The sequence below is a fragment of the Paramormyrops kingsleyae genome, chromosome 8 (genome assembly GCF_048594095.1).
Source record: "Paramormyrops kingsleyae isolate MSU_618 chromosome 8, PKINGS_0.4, whole genome shotgun sequence".
Classification (NCBI taxonomy): Eukaryota; Metazoa; Chordata; class Actinopteri; order Osteoglossiformes; family Mormyridae; genus Paramormyrops; species Paramormyrops kingsleyae.
The window spans coordinates 15471126-15497919 of NC_132804.1; the positions used below are offsets into that span (position 1 = coordinate 15471126).

The following is a 26794-nucleotide window of genomic DNA, read 5'->3' on the forward strand; positions in this document are numbered from 1 at the left end:
ATACTTCCTCAAATAAAAAGACAACATATCAAGTGGGATCAGCAGGACAGGAAATAAGAGACATATTTTAACCTACTTCTCAGTTGTTGACACCAACCTATCCTAACCTGAGGTGGAAAGTTCAGGTCGAGAAAGTACAAATCTAGACTAAGGTTTTGTTTCAACCCACCAGTTCAGTATAAAGAGTCACAGTCAGAGTACTTCACTGGTTGGTTGAAACAAAACCTTGGTCTGGATTTGTACTTTCTGGACCTGAACTTCCCACCTCTGATACTAACCTATGTGCAATATGACACTGATACAAGGGAGGAATTCAGTGTTTGTAGCTAGAAAAAAAATGATTTAACCTTTATAACAAAGATGGTTCTTAGGTTTTTAATCACTAACTGACATCTTAATTTTCAGAGCTTTCAACAAAGTTTGGTGTTTCCCTCTGGTAACTCTAAACTCAGTTAATCGCTTCACTGGTCTTTCATGGTAACTGAATTGAGTTCTGAATGCCACTTTGAGAGACATGGTGCTCTCACATTTCTAATGCAAGGACAAGTTAAATTATAACAGCAGTAGAGTCATAATTCACTAGAGGAGATGTCCTCCAAATTCAAAGTGGTTTTAAGAAAGCAGAGCCCCCACCGACTTCTCCCGTGGACATACCTGGAGACTGGTACTCTGGTCTGAGAAAGGGGAGCTGAAGAATGTGGTGACAATGCTCATGACCGTCTCGGTAACGTAGCGTTCCAGAATGTTATCAGCATGCTTCCTGTCACTTGTACTGTTGCATACCTGACAGGGGTTTGAAATTTCACATGGGTCAAACAAGCCTGAATTCTGGGTGAAGATCTACTTCATGAAGTTATTCTAGGGAACTGGAGGGAGCAAAATCAAGGAATGGATTTGGAAACGCTGCTCTAAAGAAACAGATACTGCCTTCCAGGTTCAAGACAATATTTTCTGATGTAGAAAGACTAGGCAGCAATTCTCCCAGAACATTCATATCCCATTCAAATCTTAACAAAAAGGTCCACGTTTGATTTTTCTGCCTTCTTCACTAACATCCACAGTTCATCACATTATTACTTATGAACAATGAGAATTAACCTTTACATTTCATACAATGGCATCACCACTGTTGATGTCTTACCCTGCATATGTCTATCAAGAAGTTCTCAAACAGTTTCCACATATGGTTGCTTGTGTAGATCTCCTTCATTTCAACCTCAGTGTCAACATAGCAGTGGTTCAGGAAGTTGATGTAGGCAATTTTCACCTGCAAAAAACGGAGAACCGCTTTGACGAATTGGCTTTCCCTGGTGCACAAAGTAGCATAAGACAGGTTGTAGCAGTATATCTGAGCGCTGAAAACATTACAAGGAAATTTTAGGGCACATAATCTAGTTATGTAGACCCATGAAATTATGTTTTATGAGTGGATTGTAATATTCCATCTGCTTTAAAAGATATTTTCCTGAGGAGTTACATTCCAGACAGCTAATAACATTTCCTACACACTGGTTTCATAGCACGTTCTGTTCCCCATGCTGGAGGATAAGTGGGTTTTCCAAAACTGACATGGTGACCACTGGCACTTCTCACCTCAGGGATGCAGTCCTCATGTGTCACCACACGAACAATGTCATCCAGGGGGAGTAGCGAGTTACATTTGATCTCAGTGTAGACATTCTTGCCCTCAGTGCAAATGGCCAGCAGCTCCACCAAGTGGATGTGGTAAATAAGAGGGCTGTTCTCGTCCATGCGGTCACGTTCCGACCGCATCATCTGCACAAGCGTCTGGAAAGAAGCGCGGTCGTTGTAGAAGACCAGCACATCCTCGCCTGAGTTCACCAGCTGTGAGACGGGAAAAATAGAATAGTATAAAACCACTTACAGACAAAGCTGTGGTCTGTTGCATTAACATAAAGCTCTTGGACAAACAATTGCAGGACAGAAGTTTTTAATAAAGATGTTAATAAAATCAAAAAGCATGTCTGAAGGATTGTTCTCACCTCAGCCATTACTATGTCCTGGCACTTCTTGATGAATTTGTTCTCAGCCTTGACAATGGTCTGCAGAAACTTGAGGTACTGGACATGGCGGCCATGGGTCTCAATGCAGTGGACAAAGTGTTGTACCACGCGCTCGTTGATTTCACTGCACAGCTGGAAGTTGTTCATGAAGATGTGCTGCATGGTGAGGGCTTCCAGACTCTAGAGGAACACAACATTTTTGGGAACTGTCCATGAAGATATGCATCACCTTTGGCAAGGGGCAGCTTTCATACTAATTCAGTCACTAAGATTCAGATTTAGCATTTGAATGGTAAACATCTAAACCGAGGACTCATTCCTTTTGCTTTTTGGTGTTTTAAGTTAAATACCAAGATATCCTTACTGAAGTGTAAGTTATCTCCAATACTGCTCACCCCAGGATTGAGGAAGAGGTTAATGTGTTTGTGAAGGAGCGCCTGGTTCTGTTGGTTTCCAGCACAGAAGTTCTGCAGAAACTCATGAGCCAACTTCATGATTTCCTGCATTCTCAGATCTTCTCCCTATCATACATACATATAAACAAATGAAAACATCACTGAAAAAAAAATGCTTTTACCACTAAAGATTAGTAGCCCAGGAAAACACAATACTCATGCTCTGATACTCCTGACCTCAGTCCTGGACTAGAGTACCTTTTCATAGGGAATCTGCAAGAGCTCCAAGACCACAGCATGGGCCCCCATGTTCCGAAGAAGCCTCTGCTGCTGTTTCTTGCTCTTCTTTCCAGATGAGCCCTCCTGAACACACAGCTTACTGAGCCTGAGGAGGATCTGAGCATCAGAGGAGACAGGAGGTCAGGGTCTGGCTTGTGTCATGAGTAGGTTCTGGAAGCCACCGGGAGGATGAATACCTCCTTCACTATTCTGTAGTTGTAACTGCTGGTACTCTCCTGCTTCTTCTTATCAGAGCCAGAGTCTCCCTGCAACAGAACAAAAAAATTTGAGCCTCCCTGAAATAGAAAGGTGGGGTTACAATCGACTGTGGAAATGGACGTGACCCTTGACCTTCTGTTCCATCTCGGAGGAAGGCCCATCTCCTGTATCCATGGATTCTCCCTGCCGCTTATACACCCACAGCTCAGATTTCTCCACAATGGAGCGCAGCAAGTCCAAGTCCCACTTGATCTGCTTGTAGTTTTCCACATCCTGGTTTGTGACCAGGAGCTGGACCTAGGAAAAAAAAAAAAGATGCGATGCACATTAAATATTAAGCTGCCCAAAAACATGGTGATGTAATCATAGATCCGTATCTCAGTGCTGATGAAGTTAGGGCACTCAGAGAAAGCCTTCATTGCCATGAGGGAGTACCTGCTTGAAGGCTAGCAGTACCTCCTGCCTCTGACTAAAATGTCTGAAAAGCAGGTGGAGAGCACCGGACACCAGGGGAGGGTAGTCATGCATTGTCAAATGGAGCAGGACCCTCAGGAACGTTCTCCCACCATGGTCATCCAGGTCCAGGGGTGTGTTCTCTTCACTGTTCCGACAAGAATGTTTCCATATGAAAGAAACCCAGAATGATAGTCAGTCAGTTCACAAGAAAAGAAATTCTTCATGTTATGAGTCACACCAAGGTTTCTCATCCCTATGTTTAACTGTTAATACATCAAAACCCAATACTTTATCTCAAACCACTTAAATTTTATGCATTTTTCACATTTTATGTACTTCACATTCCCTCAGTTCTTTTTAAAAATATTTCCATTGAGACTTGAGGGGAAAATGCATATTGCCACTGGACTGGATTTACCTTCCTCCAAAGATCCCCTCTGCCTGTTCTTCAATGTTCTCAAAATTCAGTGATCCTGAGGGAACACCAAAAGGAACATGGCTACACATAGAAAGTACGAGATCAGAGCACCCAACAACTGCATTACAGCTTGTGGGAAAACAAAACAATTGGGGATTAAAAAAATGGAATCTACATTTTAGAAACTAGTCCTGGAACCTGACCTGGTCCAAATCAAAACTCACACCCTTTTTCCGAGCCTTTGAAGTAGACAAAATTGTGCAGCATGAAGAAGTGAGAGGTGACTAAACAGAAAGACTTTAATCCCAAAACCTATAACACCAATATGTTTTTTAGGGACCATGGAAGTACCAAAATACTACTGTATATCATAAAAGAATAACAGATTAGTCTACACAGAAGGATTTTTGTATGGGTAGACTGTTTAGTGGATACTGACAGACTTGGGGAATGAACCTTGGTCACAGCTGGGGGAGGACTCATTTTCAGTTCCTGCTCGTACCCGTCATGTTGAGTCCATCCTGGGTGGTTCCTGGCGGTAGATCTGATTGGGAATTACTCTCATCAAACTCCCGTTTAAAGATGCAGAGCAGACAGGAGATTCGGTAGTCTAGACGAACATTCAGAATAAACTGTGGGGAAGAGAAAGGATGCCAACAAGTATGTTTCAGTAATCACTTTTTAAAAGAGGACATAGCGTTTTACTGTTCAGATGTTAAAATGAATAACAAAGGGAGAGTTAGCTACTGCACTCTCGACTTGAAGGACACAAAGTAACAGTACCTGCAGAATCTCTATTATTTTGAGCTTGGTGTCCATTACTAGAATGTCCTCCTTCTCGGGCTCTGTTTGGGTCTGGACAGCATCTCCATCAGGAGGATTGGCAGGGGTTGTGGGAAGAAAACCCCCTCCCCTTAGGACCACCTGGGTCATTAGCTCACCTACCCCATGGATTGACCTCATGACATTGCTACCTGTGTAAATAGATAATGATTGGTCCAGATCTCAGAGTCTGCATCTCAGCCAAGGCAGAATACACACATCCAGTGGTCTCTCACTCGTCATACTAAACTCAGGTATTGATTCTGAAAGTGGTCTCATTGAGTTTTACCTTTGCTCTCGTCGCCTTTCTCAATCTTGTTGATGGGAAATATGGTAGTGACATGGACACAGTCCAAAATAGACAGCAGGATCTTAGTCAACCTCAACAAATCACTGAAGTTGTAGAAGCCAAAATATATGAGGTTGCGAGCCAAATTCACAACCTGAAAATTGCCAAGAAGCAAAAAGGTTTAAACTGCTGTCATACTCAACTTCTAATTTTTTCCTTAAGTGACCAATAGCAGCTCACCTCAAAGGTTAGTTTGTTTTTCTCTTTGTCCGAGAAGGGAACATTCTGACAAACAACATCTCGCAGGTAATTCTCCACAAACTCCATGGTGAGGGCAAAGCGCTCCTTAATTTCATCTTTGGTGGTGCCACTGTTATCATAGCTGCCAAGCACCAGAAAGATGTCAGCACCAGACAAACTGATGACCTACAGTGAGTCTATCCCTTCCATTGAACATTTTTCTTTCTATTCAATATTAGTCCCATTGAAGCAGCTGCATTGAACATGCTGCCACAACTTCCAAAGAATTTACTAGAACTCACTCATCAATGGCGATCTGGGAAGGAATCTCGGACCACAGTCGGGCATACTTGACGGGGGTGACCGGCTCCTGTGGGTCACGGTCCACATGCATGTGTAACATCAGTCGGCAGAAAGATGCCCGTAAATCGTATGGTAGGTCTTCATCCGACATGCAGCGCAGTATCAGGTCCACATCCAGCTGGCCTGAGATCTTGTTGATGGCCAGGTACTGCCGATCCAGGCACATGCGCGCAAACAGGTTCAGCTGGTACCTAGATGGTACAAGCAGAGTCATACACGAACACCATGCAAACAGGTAAGTAGTCTGAATCTCACACCCTCCATTTGCCTGTGGCCTCATCTACTTTAACTGCCATCTACAGATATACGCTACATAAAACCATTGTAGCGGCAGGCAGTTCAGCCTTCAGGTATAGCCTTCTAAAGTATAGACCTCAGGAGCACCAAAATGACTGATCTGTCCATCTACCTGTCATCTGCTCTTCAGCCAAGAATGCTGATGAATATGATCTGGGCACCTCCTGCCTACCACATCCCTGACCTGTAGTAGCTGACCACTTCCTGGTCCTCCTTCTGGCCTTCCTTGGCATCCTGGGCCAGCTCCCGAATGCTCTTGCTGCGAATCTCCTTGTTTCTGTCCTTCCAGAAGAGCCAGACCTCCTCTTCATCCTCCTCAGACTCGGCTGGGTTCTCCCCAGTCGGCGTGCCCTCAATCTCGAACCGTGACAGCACCAGCCTGATGGAGATGAACCACAAATGGGTCATGACACAGAGGACGTGAAACTCACAGCCGCAGCTCCAGAGCAGTGGAAATGGGGCTCCTTGCTCACCTCAGACTAATCCAAAAATGAGCTGGTGAAGAAGCAGCAGGCTGAAACACTTAAGTTTAGGGTCAAATTGTTTTTCCTATTTGTGAGCAAAAATTATTTCCTTCACTTAGAGTTAAACCGTTATTGGCAATGCTTAAATATTACTAAGTTACGAATTCATTTCTTGTATAATTTGTGCAAATGCTGGCTTTGTGACATTTTATGCTTTCTTAAAAGGGGATCACAGAGATGCATTTTTTGATCCCTGACAGAAATATTTAGTGAAGGCAATAATTACATATTTTAATCTAAACTTCTGATCCCAGTTCTTAAACAGCATCCATGCTGATGCTGTTCTTTATGGCAAATGTCCTCTAGCTTATTAAGACATTAAGACGACTGGGGATTAAGGTTAAGGCTGGAGCACTTTGGAGACCACCCAAGCGAACATGTGAGGAACATGGGAATCGAACTCATACACCTGGAAGTGTGAGACTGCAGCATCATCCAGCAAGTTACCACAACACATGGAACAGTATAATAAGCAGGAACCATATATCACAAAACTCTCATTTGGTGGGGAATGGGACCTCCCAGGTATCCCAAGCACTCACTTTGTCTCAATCAAGATGTCGGCATTAGTGGGGTCCAGAACGGCATTGCAGATAAGCTCCTGTGTCACGGGGATGGACTTGTTCATGGACACACACAGGTCGGACAGATAGTCCAGAAACCTGGGGGGGAATATGGGACAAAAGCAGGTGTTCAGGAGTCTCACCCTGCACACAGGCAGATGTCATGACCTTAGACTCATAATGAGCACTACAAGAGTTTCAATGGTATAGCTAAATCTACACAGGTTGCTGTTACACATGGACGATCAATGTGAAAGTAAACCATTTGGGCCATACTGCGCCAAGGTCTTCTTCTAACCTGGGTTCCCTGTTCTTCCTCACGAGACTGACAAAGGTGTCTATCTCCGCAGCTGTGATGTGCTTCTCTAGGAGCTTGCGGTTGTTGTGCAGCAGGGCCGTGATGGTGTCCTCGGCCAGCACGTCGTAACCAATCTGCTTCTGCATGAAGCGGAACTGTTTGGCGATGTACTCCTACACGAGAGGGAACACAATCAGACGGCTCACTCCAGAAACCTGTCCGAGCTGATCAGCTGGCCCCTTGGCACGAAAAATCTCAGCTCACGAGACTTAAATGCGTGTATCCGGTCCATTAACATGCCACTGGGCTTTCGCGGCTATACTGTAGGAGCAGCACTGATCTGGGTAAGCCTTTGTGCCTATAAAATCCCATCTTGCCCTCTACCAGGCCCACCTGGTTCTTCCGGTAGTCCTGCTGGGAGTGGCGGAGGACACGGTAGCACAGGCGACAGATGTGCCGGAAGGGGGCGTGGCGTTGGTCGCCCAGCTCCTCCAGACGCAACATGGGGCCATCACCGCTGTCAGTGAATGGAGCCTGTAACAGCTTAAAAATCTGCAACGGGAGCAAGGGGGCAGAGCCAGCTTCGTAAGTGGTTAAATTATCCTTGAGATGCACACTTGGCTGGAACAGAACAGAGAACACTGGGGTGTTGGAAGTGGACCTTGGAAAGAGGACTGGCCTGACTGAACCCAAAGTCTACATCAATAGCAAGACAAACCTTCCAGAAAATGACGCCTTCTGCTTTGATGTTATGAATTAGGCCTGCAGGCATTGTTTCAGACAAGTAAACTTCACATGGCCTGAATGCCATCAGGTAGCTGGTATCTTTCATTTCCTCCTACAGCTACTAACAAAACATTTTGTGTGTCTCCCTCTGACAGTCATATTTCTTCCATGATTGCTGCATTTCTTTTACTGAAACTTAGGGGATGCACAGCCATCCAGAGAGACAACAAACACGAAGGCTATCCATGATTCCTGAGCTTCGCTCACACAGCGCTAGAAGGCCCTTCTGCACGCTTTCAGCCTGCTGCTGTAAAAGAAGCTTCAGGTGTCTATCGGCCTACCTGTTTGAGAATGTTCTGCTCCCTCATCAGTTTCTGCCTCTCCCGGTCAGGCTTGTTAACCATGATCTCCAGCACATCTTGGCCACTATTGGGGATGTCTACCACAAAGAACACCAGGTCCTCCAGCAGTTTGGTGACAAACCTACAGCATGGGTGGAAATGATCCAAACATTTTATTCGCGTGGGAACTGCCAGCACCGAGGCACAAGTTCTGTTACCGAAGGGAATGGGGTAAACAAGTTTTGGTGGCCATGGAGAAAAGAGAAGAAAAATCATAATGACATTATCCCACCACAATCTGAGGAATAATCTACTGAGAGGTTCATAATCATACCAAGTTTCTCCACTGGGGTTTTTCCAAACTTGCAGACCCACAGATGATGAAATGAGTGTCAGGCTGAAATGAGTCTGAGATCATACCTCCTCTCATTTTGCGTGATCGTTCCTTTCTCCAGCTTGCCCGCGATCGAGGCCAGAACCTTGCTGGCGTCGTTGGCAAAGTCCAGATCGCGCACCTCTGCAGGGGGGACTGGCACAATGGCAAAGGCCTCCTTATCCTCCTTCACAGTAGATGTGCCAATCTAGGAGGGGGTGGAAAAGGAAACAAACAGGCCAGATGACAGCTACGGCATGAATGACGACTCCATGTGCCTGCCCCAATTAAGGAAAACAGCCGTTGAGGTGTTTCGCCATTTCGTGGAATGTCTTATTTTATAAACCTAAGATCTTTAACAAAATTCAGAAAACTGGAAAACAAATTGGTGTTCTAGAGTGACAAATGTCATGCCAAGCATGTGTGGGTAACTGACGTGCTGAATACAATGCAGATATTTGCCGGCCCACGTACCCTTAACATCACCGGCTTCTCCTCCTCTTTGTCAATGGGGTTGTTAGTGCTGTGGACCCACGTGTTGGTGCACAGGTGTCGCAGCCTCACGTACGAGTTCCTGAGGGAACGCCAAATATAGACTGGGTCCGAAACACGAGCAACATGGAGATAAGGACACGTTTTTAAAAAAAAATTAAAAATAGGGATCCCTTTTCTAGGTTTCCACAGAAGGTTCTTGCAAAGTAAATATGGCTGTAGTTAGAGAGCAGCAAGCCAACCTTCTACACCAGCGGCCAAAAACGTGTGAAAACAATTTAATGGGAATAAGAGATGTTAACATTCCAGTAAAGAATCCATCGTATCATTCATTCAGATGCTGAAAGGCAATTTCAGTTATGGTGCATGGCTGAACCCATGGACCCATAAAGCCTTAGCTTAAAATCAAAGGTGCCATGGCCACCCTGGTCTGCAGCAGTAACCATGCCGGCACATCAACCATGTCTCCAACTGATGGTTGCTCATGCCCGTCCAAAAGCATGAATGCAGGGTTGGTCATGGAGACGCAACCACATTACTGTTGGTCACAGGACAAAGGTGGTTGTGTGCTCCTTTACATCCTGCATTAATAAGCTATAAGAACCAGACCCTTGTCAATGCTGCCAAGGCGAACACAGGACTGGCCATTTCAGCTGGGAGTCACCTTCCTTAAACCACGCGTGGGTGTTTCACACGGTCACTCATGCTGTAACCTATCCGCACAGGAACCACTCATCTCATCTGACCATAAAATACTCTTCTGCCCACGACCACAGCTCACGATGCCGGAAATTCAGTGCCTGAAGCATGTGAGCAACAGGAAAGCTGTGAAGCTCTCGCAGAAGAAGCCAGGGCCTCCGACGTGCCGAGTTCCTCAGAGCAACTGATCCAGCATCTTATTCATTAGGAATACTGACAGCCCCCCCCCCACGGCCCCCCACCGGAAAACACACTGCCAGGACTGTACTGCCATACTTTTAAAAACCTGGAGAATAAGACCATTTGCCTCTTATTTACAGATCTGACCATTGCCATGACACACCACAGAGCTAACAGGAGGGGAATTCCAGGCTCTGACGCACATCTACTGTATCTGCAAGCTAAAATTGGATGCAGACAAGTTTGCTAATCTTGGCAGCTGGCCTTTAATTGCAAAGAAAAGCGGATGCAGAGAAAGGAGGCTTTATGAAGCTAGTGCCTTACGCAACCTCTGCGCTCTGCTGTTGGACGTGGAGCATGACAGAGTCTGTTTACACGCCGCATTGCGACATCCTTGTCTGGATCAGCCCATCCATTGTGTGTCGACTGGAGAAGTTGGTTACCAAAGTTTTCTGATTAAAAACGAACACGGTACTTTCCTGACATTAATGAACTGTGTAGAAATAGCGGTTTGTGGAGGATCCACCCTTTTCCCTCCCTCTCCTCACATCCCCAGGAAGTGGGCCGTGATGTGTGAGGTCCAAGGGTGAAAACAGACAAATGAAGCATGTGAGAAGTTCAGTGCCACCCCCAAGTCAGGGGCAGGAAAAAGGGGATTTCTACGTGGGCTTTTCTTTGCTGCAGGATAAAAAGAAATGCGATCCGATTTTTAAAAATTATTATTATTAATCTCTGAAAAAGATTTTCAGTGATCCACTGGCTTCCCATAGATCAGAGACAGCAAGTGACAGGGAGCAACAACTTGTCGTTCCATATGTTAAAACTCCCCATCACACTGAAAATGAACCTGACGTGAAATAAGTCATGTCAATTTACAGCAATTATGATGGAACCAAAAAAAAACAAAAAAAACAACAGATGCCAAACATACACATACAAAAATAGATGCCATCTTTGCCAAACACTCAAATTCAGCACCCCTAAAAGTCCATATTACATACAGCCGTGGGGGGGTTAAAAATGTTTAAAAATCACGGCACAATATTTTGTTTCACTCATTTCTCAACTTATATACGTGCTGTTTCTCATTAATGAAGGGCTTCTTCCCTGTTTCTCATTAATGAAGGGCTTCTTCCCTGCTTTATGGGACTTCAGTCCTGCTTCTAGAAGCCTGATATGAACTGTCCTAGCCGTGCACTTCACACCTACACTTAATGTTTCCCATTCCCTTTGAAAGTCACTTGATGTCATTCTACGATTCAAAAGAAACTGCTGAATAACTCTGTCATCTCTGGTATTAGAGAGTCGCTTCCACCCTTTACCTGGCTGGTTTCTGCCCTGTTTCACCTTATTCTTGTGTACTGCTGTCTTACACATTTTGAACCTTGAAGCATCCTGCTGCACAGCATAGCCTTCTGCCAGCAGAACCAGGATTAAAGCAGGATTTAAAAATGCAGATTTGTTTAAAAATATTTTGAAGTGGTCTCGTAATTTTTTCCACAGCTTCATATATGGATAAAAAAAAAGCAATGTAAAAGATAGACTATCCGTAAAGGTGAATCATCCCCTGTCAGCATGTTGGATCATCCCAAAGCGTGAGGCAATCCCAAGTCAGGAGGTTAGATTTCAGAAACGTTTGTCAACAACGCATGACCAACCCGTGAGAACACAGCTGCAGGGCTCAGTCGTTCCCCGAAGGCCACGACCCAAGCTAACCTCCCACACAGCAACCAGACAGCAACAGCATATAAAGAATTACAGAAATAAAAACCGGCAAGTTAGGCATGTTAACTGCTTATCTTTCCAGAAAAATGACTGTCCAGCTCAAACATGCATTTCTGTTTACACTCCATCAGTCATGCAACTAGAAGCCAAGAACGGATTGTGTCACCAAGGCGAGGCACTATCGCTCAGCAGGAAAGGACAAGCACTGCTCTGAAGATTCGTACCTGGGCACCAGGGAGTCTCCTCCTCGCAAGGTGGTTGGGTCCAGCTCAAAGATGGAGGAAATATCGTTGCCGTCAGGGACGGAGACGAGACTGTACATGACCTTTCCCTGAGGTGGGCGGAGCCGAGCTCTCAGGGCCTCGTGCTCGGAGTCCAGCTGATCGAAGGACAGACGGCTTTCAAACACAACACAAGGGGATAGGCTTCTGCTCAGAGCCCCCTAACCCAGGAGTGGGACAGCACACAGACATCACAAAAGACCAGACAGTACCGACGCGATGGTTTGGAGGACAATCAATCCATCGCTGCGATTGCATATTCAAGGACATCAATGACAGGGGGGACAGAGATAACTTTGGGAATGCCGTTCCTATTGTCCAGCCTTCCAGCAGTGGCAGGAATTCTGCTAATCCTAGACCTGCCCTTCGGATTCATGTCATGGATGACTGGTGAAGACGGGACAGTGAATATTCTAGCAGGAGGGCCCAGTGACTCAGAGACATAGCACTGTTACAATCTAGCAGCTGAATTAATAAAACGTTAAATCATTATTAGCTAAATTGTAATCAGTCTTTACTCAACTAGTCACCAGTTCAAAACGTAAATTTGGTGGCATACTGCCCTCTACAGGCAGACTAATGGCCACACTAGTCTTGCTAACATTTCTTTATACATAATGACACCTAGTGGTCATTTCAAAACACTTCCCTTATACATTTCAATCCATATTATTTAGATTAGAATGTTATTCTTACATTTCCTGCAACCCTGAGAAACTCTGGACTCCAGCCAATTCAATAGAGCACGAACATTTTAAAACATGTGCCTCTGCCACTGATCTGTAATCAGCACCCTGTGTAACACCCATGCAGAGCAAGCATCCAGACAAACCTGCCAACTGCATGCACAAGGGACAGAAGCATCTTATTAAGGTGCTGCACAAAGGGATCAGCTCAGCCGAACTCATCCCACCACCACTACCAGACTGACAGGTGAGAGTGTGTGTGGGACAGGGGGTGGATTAAACACATTACCTGGAAATTAAAAGGGATAAAATCCCCAACCTGCAACGTAAATGAGAGTCAATACAGAAGTTAGGCCGGGCCACAGTACACTGTAGGTGACAAGCAATCCGCTGGTCCTGCAGGTCTGACTTACAGAAGAACGAGGTTCCGGGTTCTCCTCTACATAATCTGGGTTCACCTGAAAAGAAACATGAAACGGAAGGTGCTAAAGGTGGCGTTATTATACTGCTGATTTTTTTAAAATGCAGTTATTTTTATATTACTTTCAATTTGAAATCCAGTTTATTTGTAGCTCGTTTTTAGTGAGGGTTTATTGGTTTTTAATTTCAAGATATATTTCTATTCAGTTTTTATTTTTCTCCCATTTAGTTTATATTTTATTTTCAGTTTAAGTTTTAATAATTTCAATTCTAGGGATAGACTGAAAGTAAAACTATTTTCTGAGTCTAATCTTTAGAGAATCCTACATGAATGCACAGATCACATTATACACTGTCCGCAAAACACATTCCAGAGATTATTAATGGTAATTCAAGATAAACATTAAAAATAAAACAGTGAGAAGTATTTCATTTGTCAGTTTATAGCTTTACAGTTTATTTTTTTTGTAAGCAATAAAAAAAGTTAGTTGTAGTTTTTTTTATTTTTGTATGTTACAGCTTTATAGTAAAATTTATTTCAGTTTGTTTTGTATGCAATATTTTTGTATCTTATAGCTTTATAATTTTCATTGACAATAATAACCCTCGTCCACAGTGGCATCCTCCACCCCACAAACAGAACCACACCCCCAAATTCAGAATTACAGTTCCAGGTACACCTGGTTCCCATTCCAAGCAGGCAATACACGTGACTCACCTCCGCAGCCAGGTAGGATCCAGTGGCCAGGTGCTTAAAGCGGAACAAGCTGTTCCAGTAGCCGGCTCCACCCCGACAGGGATCAGGGTGCACCACCTACCCCAGGGAAAAGCCAAAAAGAAAGGAAAAAAGTGAAACAGCACCACCTAGTGTCTGTCTGAGATGAGAGTAGCCGATTCACAAAAAACAGCATCACCAAGGAATCCATCGATTTAAACACACACAATCATTCGTAAAATGCAATTGTATAGTCCCGACTGAAATGTCATACACACTGTAGTTACGCTGCATTAGGTGAAACCTATTTATGAGAATTGCTTGCTTTCAAAACTTTATATTGATCTCAAGATTTGTACATCATGTGTAAAGAACCTGAACATTTCTGGGAATAACTAACACACTCACAGAATCCATGTTCCCCTTCGGTACTCTCTGAGAGAGCAAAGTCTTAATAATAAACACCTAAGCATCTACCATCCATGTCTAACTTTCAGGGCTCACCTCCACTTCCCATAAGGCCTTGCTGCTTGTGGCGGAAGTAGCAGACTGGCGGCCAGTGGTGCGGAGGAAGACGTGCTGCTTTTTCCGGTATTCATCGCAGGTGAGAAACTTTTCCTGTTCCGCGTGGAACAGCCGAACGACATCACCCTGAGAGCAGAAGCAGAGAGGCAGAGTTGGGGGGAGAAAATTATGTTAGGTCACTCAAAAGACAAACACTTCTGCAGCAAAATACCTTATGATTTAAGAGAAAAATGTAGGAGGAACCTACCCCTTTAAGAACACTCTCCATGTTGTCACTCCATTTCATAAACAGGACTATCTTCCAGCTAGTGTTGCAGTTAACCGAGTTCACCTTTAGGAAAAAGCGATTAGAGGAGAGAGTCAAGCAAAGTGGGAATAAATCAAATAAAATAAGTAAATACATGACCATTTGAAAAACTGTAAAACCATTGTTCTCCATTCAAGCCCCTGTTCTCTGATGAGACTCAGGTTATCAGCTGAAATTAGCATCAGTTGAAAGTGGCTTATGAATATGTGACTGCAGACACACCTCATTGCACCCTGGGTTGTCCACCAGCTGATGGCTACTGGCGTGAAGTGGCTGGCCAGCGTTTACAGGGTTCAGGACCACTTTGTCCCCAATGACGACCTTTTAAGGAACAGAGAGAATCGACGGATATTATTGGCTGAACTTGTTACCTAAGACATGGGCCCAGGTAGTTACAGAGACATTCAATCTCTATAAAGCAAGGATTTATGTGTAAACATAGAAAAACAAAAATATTACAAGAGGAGTACATTGTTATAGATATGCCCACAAGGTCAGAGTTGGAGTTTCTTGGGGCAGTGTGGGCTAAGCCTCTGTGAATGTGATCAGAAGGTTGCTGGTTTGAGCCCAGCCTCAGCACGTCTGTGGGTCCTAACCCCCAGCTCCCTGGGGGCTGCTATGGGTGGTTGCCCTTCATGCTTGCAGTAATGGAGACCAAGATGGGGAAGGTGAAAAGTGTTATTTTATTGATCCCTGTGGGGAAATTCTATTACTATTTTTCATTAAAAATTGGCACCCAAGCAGAGTAAAATCACACATTTCACTGAGGTGGACTTTAATGAGGTTACGACTGGCTCTTTAACTGCACTGTAATTAAGCGCAGTTCAGAGCTCTGAGTCTGCAGATTAGGAGTCCAAGAAGAACATGCAGGGAAGAGAATATCCCAGTAATGGGCCCTTTAGCCCTAGTACCAGGGGGCCTGTTAAGGGCCGGCGCTCCGGCTGCACCGCTCTGCAAAACCCGTCTGTTCACAAGCGGGGAAACAGAGCAGATGGATGGAGCTAAAACACAGCGGCTGGAGGTCTGTCTCACCAGGAAACGGAAGCTGAAGCGAAAGGCTTAAGTGTGAAGATCGGTGAAAATCCCAGATATGAAAGCAGACCTGGCCTTCAGCATGAATGAGAGAGAAAGACCTGAGCCATACCCCTGACCCACCCCAGTGCAGACTGTATTAGCTCATACTCTCATATACTCTTCATCAGGGGCGCCGTAAGCTAGGACGACAGGGGCCCTAAAAAATTAGGAAAATAACTGGATTGGTTTAGACTGGGGGGCCTAATATGATATGCTTTCATGGGGCCCAAAATCTCAAGCAGCGCCCCTGCTCTTCATGCTTGAACAAGCAAAGTCCTCACTACTGCACAAAACCACAGCTATTGTTATTCTGCAGGTATGATTAGATTAAAGGAAAGGTGACATTGCTTATTTGCTTCAGCCCGATGTCATTAGCTATATAACATCTTGGAAAACCAAATTATAAGGTTCCACCCGTCTTCCATAAGCACTTAGGTTCAGGAAGCATGGGGAACGAGGCAGGAGACACCCTAGATGCCCCGTCACTTCATCTCAGACTTTATGATGGGTAAATGTTTTTCACTTTCAGTACATTATTCAATAAATCATACGAGATATTCAACATTTTATTATGAAATTGGCTTTGTGATGATTTTGCCCAACTGTAGGTTAATTTAAGCGTTGTAAGCATGTTTAAGGTAGATTAGGCTAGGCTATGATGTTTGGTGTACTCTAATAAAATGCATTTCCGTTTTACAATATCTGTACCTTACAGTATGGTTATCGGAACGTAACCCCATCGTAAGCCGAGGAGTCTGTACCTAACTGCATTTTCCAACTACAGGAAGAAACTTGAGTACTTGGAGTAAACATATCCACTGTGTACTTGTTCTTTTTAATAAACAATGCTAATAAAAAATAATTGCTCAGTTTGAAGACCATACTGCAACTTGAGTACAGCCCCCATGCAGACCACAGACCATCACTCCTCAAGGCATCACGGGTGATACAGAAAATAGAATAACAACAATTAATACTCCACTTTAATGTGATGTGAGTTTTTCCTTGCTGTATGTATGCTGTATTCCATTTGTACTCCTAACTATGAAATTATGAGTTCCCAGTCGGAAATTTCAACTGGAACGCTCCCCCAAGTCAGAATTCCTACGCGAAAAGTCGGAAAAATCTACATGAACCAGACCTCAGAATTCAAGATGGCTGCACTCATTATCAAAAGTCAAAGCTGCAATTTTATACAATTTATTAACACTCATGTCTTATTTGTGGCTCATTAAATAAGTCGTACACATAGTACTGTCCAACCGCTATCTGTGGATGTGTTCCTATGTGTTTTCATGCGCAAAATACCACATCATGTGTTATCAACTGGTATTGCCAACAATGGCTAAGGATGGACCTGCATAGAACTGGGGCCTGTTTCAGAAAGCAGGATTTCTTGCTTAGCCGGATAACTTCTCAGATTTAAGGTAGTTTGGGCTAATTGTAAGTGAATGAAGATAAAGGGCCTTTAAACTGGGGTAAATTAAATCCGATAAGATATCTGACTAAGCAAGAAATCTTGCTTTATGAAACAGGTCCCTGGGTATTGCTAAATGGCTTTCTGACTTGCTGTACTGGAACGCGGTAAACTCAGTTGTGACATCATTCCCATTTCCCTCAGGATCACTCACACTGTCACCGATAGAGCGCAGTTTGTAGAAGGGTTGGATGTAGAACCAGGAGCCCTCGTTCCCCGCAGAGTCCAGAGTCACCCTCATGGCATTCTTCTCCAGGAGGGCGGGCAGACGCTTGTTCACAGTCAGGTACTTATTGCTCTTCAGGTGGAGAAGCTGGAGACAGATGGAGAGCAGAGTGAAAACTCTCATGCGTGCGTGCGCATGCACATGTATGATTAATGGCACCACCGACAGGGAGAATCAGTGCCAAACCAACGAGATCGGGGGCTCTCCAAGGAGCCACATTAGGAAATGAGCTTGAACTCCATCCAAAGCATAATAAAGTGAAAGCGACTTCACCACAGAATCACAATAAGGTGAGAATGCACTGCCAGTGTGAGCATGCAGAACAGTTCATGCACCGTTAAGAAAGGTCATCTGTGAAACAGTTTGAATCCCTTCTGCTGTTCCAGCCCATCCAAGACCCCAATATATCTGCAGATAAAAATGCACTCAAAAATACGAGACAATAAATTCTAGAGTCTTGTTAAATGTGAATATTATGGTCAGTAGCTATATTCATAAATTCTTCGAGTACCCAGAAGCCCTAGAAGCCCTGGAGCAGAGCCGCATACAGCTATGAAGGCCCAGAGCATCTTGAGTGAAACGCCTGAGCGACCACCTGATCCGTAAGGAAAACAGTCATGTGGCTGCCATCGTTTCTGCACACTGTCTGGCACAGGAGGCTCCTGGGGAAATTCAGCTCAGCTCCAGGATGACAGAATGGATAACGCTTCTGAATTGTGGGTAAAGGAGAGTGCACATGGTTCTGGCTGCAGTTCTGCATCAACATGGCCACCGCATCCCCCAACCCAAGACTTCAGGCTCTCTTTGTCTGCCGCTCCAGCAGCACTCCCTTCCAAATGCACCACCAATGGGGGAAGCATCTGCCTTTTCCTACACTGGTGGCGCTGTAGTCTCTAGGCTGTGACCTGCTCCATTGCTTCATGCTCAGTGCTCACTCTCAGGCTCACTCCACCTCAGGCCTCCTGTCACGGGGCCGACACAACCCCGCCGCACACGGCCGTACCTGAATGACGTTGCCGTACTGTATGACGGTCCCCAGCAGCTTGCGGTTCTCAGACTCGTTCTGCTTCTTCTCCAGGTCAGCTGCATGCTGCAACAGACAGATGGACCCGGGAAGGCATGAGGGGGGCAGAGGTGGGACTGCACATGCAGCCAAGGGTATAGATTTGGGTATGGACAGTAGGGGCACGTCTCTACTGATATTGGGAGTACCGTGTGTGTTTAGCGGGCTGGGAAGTTTGGGGCTAATTTGGTCCCAGTGTTGAACCATCCCCAGTTCTTAGAGAAGACTTTCTTCTATCAAAAGCATATACAGGGGCGGAGCCACAGGGGCACTGGCTCCAGCTGAAAGCTGATTGGCTTCTGGAGTGACCTCTCCCCTGTCAGTCACCAATTCAAAATGTATCATTGACTAATGACAAGGTTGCCCACTCTGTATGAATTACGGACCGTCTTATATCCTCCACTTTAACAAAAAAACAATCCTACAATCAGCCCCCAGGGGCACTCTATGGGGGGGGGGGGGTTAGGACAATTTCAAGGGCCCTAAAAATAACTGGATTGCTGATCTGGTTTACCATTGGTTTGTCATTAGTTATATAACATCTCAGATTACAGAAACATAATTGGATTGGTCTAGATTGGGGGTCCAAAATGTTACGCTTTCATGGGGCCCAAAATCTGTAGCAGCACAGCTGATCGCCCCTGCCTTCCATCTCAGTTTTAATTCAGTCTATGACTAATCTCTCTCTAGTGCTGCTCATCACACCATAAACAACAAATTTGAGACAGATCGTTCTCCAGCTGGAAAATAAGAAGTCTGTGGGCCAAAACCTTCACCCATGAAGGTTCCCAAGAGAACAGATACATTATGCAGCTGCCCCAGAGGATCGTCCTCCACACCAGACAAGAGACAAAGCAGCTATACAATTACGAACGGCAGAAAACTGGTTCGGCAGAGCCGGAGAAGTGTTCCAGGAAGACGTGCTGCAGGGCATACTCACATGCAACTTGTTCAGCAGCACGGTGTCTGTGGTGTTGTTGCCCCCAGGCTTGGCCGCTTTCCAGAACTGTTTCTGTGCAGAGTAGCGGTTCATTGGGCACAGTTTGAACTGGCAGTCTGCGGAGAGAGCAGAGGCCACACGGGGAGTTACGGATTTGCGTAGGGTCAGGAGGAGCGAAGGGCACAGTACACACTATAAATCAGCAGCCAGCTCAGCTCGATGCAACACAGGTGATGATTTCAACTGACGCTAATAAGATTGAAATAACAATGCAAATAATCAGAGAAAACTGCTACCTGGATAATAGGGAAGGTGATTATCAGTGCTATAGGAGGAAAATAACCAGACAAGGACTGGCCAAAACATGCACATGAGTAGACTATCGATGACCACCAGGAGGCACTGAACAGATTGAGCAAGACTGCACAATACCAGCAACAAAATGCTGCAACTCTAATTCCTCCAAAATGCATGTTACACTGGGCTCATTTTGGCCAATCACCTCTCAGAACAGTAATTTTCAGTATGAGTATTGTACTGTAAAAGTCCCCAGATATAAACAAGACAAAAAAATCTAGATGGGACAGCCATGCCAAGTTCAATGGGTCAATGTTTCAGAGAACCAGCTATGTACCTGAAAATAAATATGGATCCTACAAACCATATAAATAGAACGGACAAGTATACAACACAGAGGTGAGATTGAAACAGCCAGGAAGCAGAACCAGAGAGACACCTCAGACCTGGAAATTCAGTTACAGTGAAGCTGGACAACTGGATAGCAGAGTTACACTGTACGAAGGTCAGTGCTTGAGTCTTGTACCATGACTGAAGTTCTTAAGATGTGCTGCTCTAATCATTGTCAACAGTGAAACAGCATCTGGAACATGCAGATGTGAAAGAGCAGACATAATCTAACGGGAACTATAAAAATACGGCTTAGAGAAGTCAAGCCACAAAGGAGACCTTCCCCCAGGGTCATCTAAACCCCCCCCCCCGCCCCACACACACACACACACACACACACACACACACACACACACACAAACACACAGGTGGACAAAAAGACAACGACCCCCATCAGAAACCAGGAAGGAAGCCTGAGGTGGCCAAACTGGAACTCTTTGGATCGCCTTTCTGGGTAAATACTAGCTCAGAAAGATTTATTCATATCAAACTCACAGCATCAAGATGCTGCCTTTGCGACCTACCGGACAACGTGGTTTAAGGATACAAAGCTTGTAAGGGCAGCACACAACAGTCTTCAGTACTGCATACCATCATTTTATTCCTTTTGATTTACATTTGATAATAATAGTCACCCTACTGTACGTTATCCCTGTAGTAACCATTACTTGTCTTTATGCCATTGCAGCATTTGTTGCAGTGAAAATGCTGAAAAACACTTGAAGGACAAATGAAATATTTTACAAAGAGGTTTTAGGAATAAATTGTCTATAATGAGTAACTTAAGTATCAAAAGCCAAGAGCAGTTCCTTAATGAGGACTCACTTATTGAGGCCCCACTTGGCAGCCAGGAGGCCAAAGCATGCCAGGTGGCCCCCGACACTGCCCACCTGTGCCCCCCCCCCCCCGAACACCTCCATGAGTAACTGACACCCACAAATACTGTATAATGGCGTTAGTCAAAGGAAGTTCAGACCAGCCCAACTTTTCTGTGCGTGACATATTTGTACAAAGTTAAATTTAGGCACAGTGGTACTTTTGTCCATTTTGCAGTGCCTTTGAGAAGCAGATGGTAGGTGAATTTCCAAGAGTACATCATGATAATATATACACAAGCCTTTATACACCACAGAGTGTGCAGTGCAGCCCAGGGAACTGGAGCACAGGCTCACCTGACCAGCTAACCTCCATCTCTTTGGGTAGCCAAATGTAGGTACTGCTACCAGGAAGTGAAGGGCTTTCCTCAGCTGCTGGACCACTGCCCCACAAAGAGGGTGTAAGATTTGCCTGTCCTGTTTAGAGCTTATTATGGATCCTTCAGCTGCCGAAGTTACATATCGTGCATCCACTTTCTCTGTTCTGATCTCTTTCTCACCATTCCGAGCCCATGACCTCGTTTGATTCGATTAAATTGTGGTCAATCAAGGTCAGTGTGAGGTCATTAATTCCGATGCTTGCATAACAATGTTAGATTTTAGGGTTAGCAAGGTAACTTGTCAGATTTAAGGTATTACGTTAAATCTGTCAAGTTCTCGCTAACCAACAAATCTGGCTTCGTGTTAAGCCTCAGGTCACAGTGCCCAAAGCAGTTTCAGCAATCTCATTCATACTCAGTCAGCTAGCGACCAAATATTCAGTTTCACTATAATATTTTTTAATTCTTTTAATTTACTCCAAATTATGTTCATACTACTTAAGACTGGACATAAAGAAGAATCAGGTGATTCAACAGAAGATGTAACCTTTTCAGACCTGAGACAGTTTGGTGAAGTCATGTTCTCAAAATATATGCTAGTATCACGTCGATAATTAAGAAAACTGTTCACCATCACCTGCAGGCTCTTGCTTCATAATTTATCTGCTAATTTATTCCTAAAATACTCCAGGAGTCGATTTCTCAACATGCGGCCCTGTGCTTCGTCATGAACCTTACAGCTGGAACATGAGGCTCCAGGAACGGCCATGTTTGAGTCAGGATCAGCGGAGTGAAGTAGCACGGAGAAACATGGGATGGCTGAAGTTTTAGCATGAATTGGAGTGATGTCCTCCAATATCTTGTATTGCCAGGTCTGTAACAGAGGAAGCCATGCTGCACTTTCATTTGTACAGGAGCTCATGCCAAGCTGGCATTTACTTTTTCATATGCATTTTATTTATTTAGCAGAAGATTTTATCAGAAGTAACATTTTACCAAAGTAACATTTTTTTTTGGAGAAAGAAGGATCAGACAGTCCCTGGAGCAACTGAAGGTTGATTACCTTGCTAGAGGGACCAAAGGTGACATCACATTCTCTGACACTGGGATTTGAGCCAGCGACCATCCAATCACAGGCAAAGTGTCCTAATCCAAAGCCAAACACTGTGCAGGTCACAGCCCGGGCGGGAATGCAGCACCATTAAAAACAATCTGTTATGAACTACTTGCAGGTTATAGCACATTTACTGTGAAATAGTAAACCACGTCACAAAGCTGAAAATGTCCATCACTTACTTTCATAACCCCCTCCATGAAGAACAGCGGGCTATGGACTTTTCTTCCAAATTTGCATACTTTCAAAGCGGGTCACAGTTCCTTCTTTTTCTGACAGTTTACGATAACCACAAGCAGACAGAACACAACAACAGGGCTATGAATAGAGCTGTGGCCCTATCTACTCGCATGTGCGCAAGCTGCAAGGGAACCAATGACGGAAACAGAGACAACAAGTGCTGGAGGATCTCCACTCAGCTGGAGAGCAAAGTTCACCGAAGGCTACAGCCTTCTCATGACAAAACTCAACTATGGCTACAGGCAGGAAAGCACTGCGGTTGTACATGAAAAAACAGAAGTATGAATTATCGCATGAAATACTGAATGGAACCAGTGCTTGATTACCAATGAGAAAAGCTGTCGGAGCAGTTTTGTGAAGAAGACAGAAAGCTCAGCATACTGTATATGACAACACCATCATGTGGAAGAACCAGTTCTCCCCATGATGGCACCTTCAGATACTGTATCTTCTCATCTTATGGGCTTAACATCTGCCACAGACATCATGCCTTCTAATACAGCTAAAGCACCAAGACTGAAGGTTGCGTCCTGCACATGGCCAACACCTGTCCTGTAGCTCCTGTAACAGATAGAGCACTGTGCCAATAATGCAGAGGTCAGAGATTCAAATCGCAGGATGCACACATAAATTGTATCTCTTCCCTCTACTACATGCCTTCTTGGGTAAAAGTGCCCATTAAATATACAGTTACATGTACAATGTCTACAATGCCTCCGGATATACAATTAACTTATTAGTTACAGTATAGCTCAACAAGTAGAGCACTGAACTAACAATGAAAGGTTGTGGGTTCAAATTCTAGGAAGCATATGTAAATTGTAACCCTCCCTCTTACTGAAAGTCTCTTTGGCTAAACGTGCCAGATCAATGAATAATAGGGATAAACGTAATATCGTGATAAAAAATCCTTCAAAACCACTGTTGAACTGTTACAATATCAACCATGATATCATGTGGTTATTTTGCTCGTATAAGCTCTGTCTCAAAAAATACATACTACATTAACGAATGCTTTGTGCTCTGTTGGCCATGTACTGTTTTCACGCATTACTTAGCGCAGGGGTGCCCACACTTTTTCAGCTTGCGAGCTACTTATAAATGGCCAAGTCAAAATGATGTACCCAATATAAAAATGCAAAACATATTTATTTATAAATATATTGAGCATTCTTCATTATTAATTATTTATTATTGTTGAATTGAATTTGAATTTAATCTACATTGTACTGCATGGCTGCTGTCTAGTGATGGGAAGTTCGGCTCAATTAACTGATTCGATTCTTTCGAACTGTCCGTTGTAATGAATCGATTCTAAAATCGATTCTATGATTCACTTTTTTTTCGTCTTTTTTTTTCGCCCCTGACCATATGACTCAACGAATAACACTAAAAAAACAATATATAAAAAGCAGAAAGGGTGTCGATGCTGAATAAACACGCGTGTATATATAGTTCTTATTTCTTCCGACTTCTTTCTTTACTTAAGCCAAATTCATATGCATGAGTATCACAGTTAACGACAACTGAAATATTACCAATACAATCACACATACACATACAAAGAGCATGAGTAAGCTTGTATACGTTGTTGTGTAAACGTCAAAGTTAATAAATATCTTTTTTTGTTCTTTGATGAAACACATATAGTTTTATTATACAGAAATGCAATAATTTACTGTTGTGATAAATGATAAAGAGCTGCGTTTATTTTATTCCTTTTAACAGCGTAACTGCATTTCCGCAGTAAACGCCGCACGGGCTCTTGGGATCGGTTCGCGAACCATTCGCTTGAGTCACCGACCGAGTGTCCGAAAACCCGTAAGTTCGACTCGTTCATCGAACAGGCTCTCGGGTTTTTTGGAGTCAGCGAGTTATAAACCAGGTACTCGGCCGTTCGGGTGTTCTCGGCACCAGACGGAAGTCTACGAACGCAAAAGTGGACAAATGAAAGTGACGAACATAAGAATAAACCTAAAAACGATAAGACAAGCGCAGACGGAACATGAAAAATAAATCCGAAATCACGAGGGATGCTTTTGGATGTTGAATAGCCAAAGATCAGTTTTAAAAACGTTTTAAAATTATTTTGAAAATCGATTCGTTCACACTTACGAATCGGTTCAATCCGTTTATTAAAAAACCGAGTTAAAAAGAACGATTCGTTCGCGTGCTGTCCAGACAACTGGGATTTTAGTTCCTTCACCTTTCTCTTTGTCAGCTCAGTTTTAGGAGGGAAGTTAATGTCATTGGGCCTCATTCACCAACCGTTCTTATGAACAAATTTGTTCTTAAACCCCACTTTTTTTTTACAAAGATTCTGACGTTCACCAATATTTTCTTATCTGAATTTGTTCTTAGCTAAGAACAGAATCTACGCACACTCAAGACCATTCCTACGCACATTTGAGTAATGATAGTTTGTTCAAAATAATCGGTCATAGCAGTGTTGTTCATTCTACAGTTGATAAAATTATAGTATTTGCATAATCTATAAAAGTAAAATATAAAAAATAATTTTAAAGTGTAAAAATTATTTCCATGGTAGTAACGGCAATCGTGCGGATTTTAAATAGGTCTGTTTCTGCGTATTGGTCTAATGCGTAATGGCATTTCTGTTACTTCTTGAAGAGCTTGCCAATCGTGCTCTGAGAAGAGAACGCATGATGTTTGAAGATCATTTAGATTTATTCGGCACACAGCGTTCACAGAGAAGGTGATATCTTTCCACGTGTCAGCTTTCTTGGGGGCTTTATATCCACTGGTTACGCTACTAAATAATATGTGTATATTTGCATTTACCTCCTGTACAGTACAATCCAGTTATAACGGACTTCAAGGGACCTGGCAAAACAGTCCATTATATCCAAAGTCCGTTATATCCGTTATATATACAGGACACCATTTACTCATGCCACATCCCAGCAGACGCACTTGTGGTATAGATTATTATATTGTACATGTAGTAATCCAACTTTACCTGACCAGATGCGTGACTATTAATAATCCTGACTACGTACTGCATCTGCGCTGGATATCACCGGCACGCCACGCGCCTTATAGGCGGAGCCTGCATGTCCGTTATAGGAACAAAACTGCAGCTAAAAGCAGCCAAATTGCTTGTCTGTTATAAGCGAAATTCCGTTATACGCGAGTCCGCTATATCCGATGCTTTGGCCCAATCCCAATACCCCCACTTAGCCCTACCCCTTAGCCCTACCCTTCTGTTGTGCGCGTACCCGCGTAGGGTACTGTTGTCTCATTTCTTTTTGGAAGCGAGGGTAGTGGTGTTCAGCCCTCAAGATAGCCCTCGAAACAGAGGTTTTTCAGATGCTGACTCAAAACCGAGTGAAAGAAGAAAATTCCCATAATGCATTGCAATACACAAGAAGAAAAGATGGCTAGCGGTGTGGGGAAAGAAGCTCATATCTTTATAAATACGCTTGCAAAAAAATCTAATTTTAGCAGAATATCTTTAATGTAAGTGAAACGGAGTATGAGGTTGAATTTTTCGAAAACAATTTTCTGAAAATCGCTAATTCCGTGCGTAGAGACAGAGCAGTATCTCTAGTATTTAAAGAAAAAGAACCGAGCAGGGGTGAGTTTCATAAAACAGTCGAAGAATTAAGAACGTATTTATTCAGAGAGAGAGCATTCAAAGTCCTTTTTATGTAGTTTTTTGGCTACGACACTTTTGGGAAACTCACCCCCGATTGTTTTCTGTGTTTCGTGCAATAGTCTTCTAAGTGCATTATTCTACATCGTGGAATATGTAAAAGACATTGTTCCTGACATATTGTTTATGCAACATAAACATATTTGTTTATGCAAAACGTGTGCATGTTTTATAGAAATATTGCATGCAATATGCTTAATTTTAAATCTGTGTGCCATTGCCAAAGGAATGCTAATCCACAAATCGACAGTGTCAATCATTTTGTAATATTCTAGGGACACGTCAGTGGTATAATCATGTTGTAATGTTAAAGTGACTTGTACGTGTTATAAGCATGTTGTACTATTCCAGGGACTCCCGAGCAAACCAGGCAGCTCATAAGCGAGTGGTGTCCCGATTCCTAGGTAAAGATTTCAAGCCCTACCCCTTGTGGCTACGATCTGTG

At 43.7% G+C, this 26794-nt stretch overlaps 1 protein-coding gene across 8 annotated transcripts in view; it reads right to left on the reverse strand.

Moving 5' to 3' along the window:
• itpr1b (inositol 1,4,5-trisphosphate receptor, type 1b) overlaps window positions 1-26794 on the reverse strand; it is a 90713-nt gene that overhangs the window by 45331 nt on the left and 18588 nt on the right. For 6 of the 8 annotated variants that reach the window (XM_072715300.1, XM_072715299.1, XM_072715298.1 and 3 more), the window contains exons 4-35: window positions 19438-19553; window positions 18438-18524; window positions 17363-17521; window positions 14880-14978; window positions 14598-14681; window positions 14330-14476; window positions 13829-13924; window positions 13104-13148; window positions 12980-13009; window positions 11948-12102; window positions 9102-9201; window positions 8675-8835; window positions 8255-8396; window positions 7581-7739; window positions 7188-7360; window positions 6869-6988; window positions 5987-6181; window positions 5445-5696; window positions 5143-5284; window positions 4903-5056; window positions 4575-4765; window positions 4294-4423; window positions 3792-3846; window positions 3353-3518; window positions 3050-3214; window positions 2896-2964; window positions 2678-2815; window positions 2420-2545; window positions 2004-2204; window positions 1594-1845; window positions 1142-1267; window positions 655-783 (exon numbers count right to left, since the gene is read on the reverse strand). In XM_072715300.1, the coding sequence (XP_072571401.1) occupies window positions 655-783; window positions 1142-1267; window positions 1594-1845; window positions 2004-2204; window positions 2420-2545; window positions 2678-2815; window positions 2896-2964; window positions 3050-3214; window positions 3353-3518; window positions 3792-3846; window positions 4294-4423; window positions 4575-4765; window positions 4903-5056; window positions 5143-5284; window positions 5445-5696; window positions 5987-6181; window positions 6869-6988; window positions 7188-7360; window positions 7581-7739; window positions 8255-8396; window positions 8675-8835; window positions 9102-9201; window positions 11948-12102; window positions 12980-13009; window positions 13104-13148; window positions 13829-13924; window positions 14330-14476; window positions 14598-14681; window positions 14880-14978; window positions 17363-17521; window positions 18438-18524; window positions 19438-19553 (4364 nt within the window). The remainder of the gene's footprint in view (window positions 1-654; window positions 784-1141; window positions 1268-1593; window positions 1846-2003; window positions 2205-2419; window positions 2546-2677; window positions 2816-2895; window positions 2965-3049; window positions 3215-3352; window positions 3519-3791; window positions 3847-4293; window positions 4424-4574; window positions 4766-4902; window positions 5057-5142; window positions 5285-5444; window positions 5697-5986; window positions 6182-6868; window positions 6989-7187; window positions 7361-7580; window positions 7740-8254; window positions 8397-8674; window positions 8836-9101; window positions 9202-11947; window positions 12103-12979; window positions 13010-13103; window positions 13149-13828; window positions 13925-14329; window positions 14477-14597; window positions 14682-14879; window positions 14979-17362; window positions 17522-18437; window positions 18525-19437; window positions 19554-26794) is intronic. The other 2 variants (XM_072715301.1, XM_072715302.1) reach the window with 1 other exon arrangement.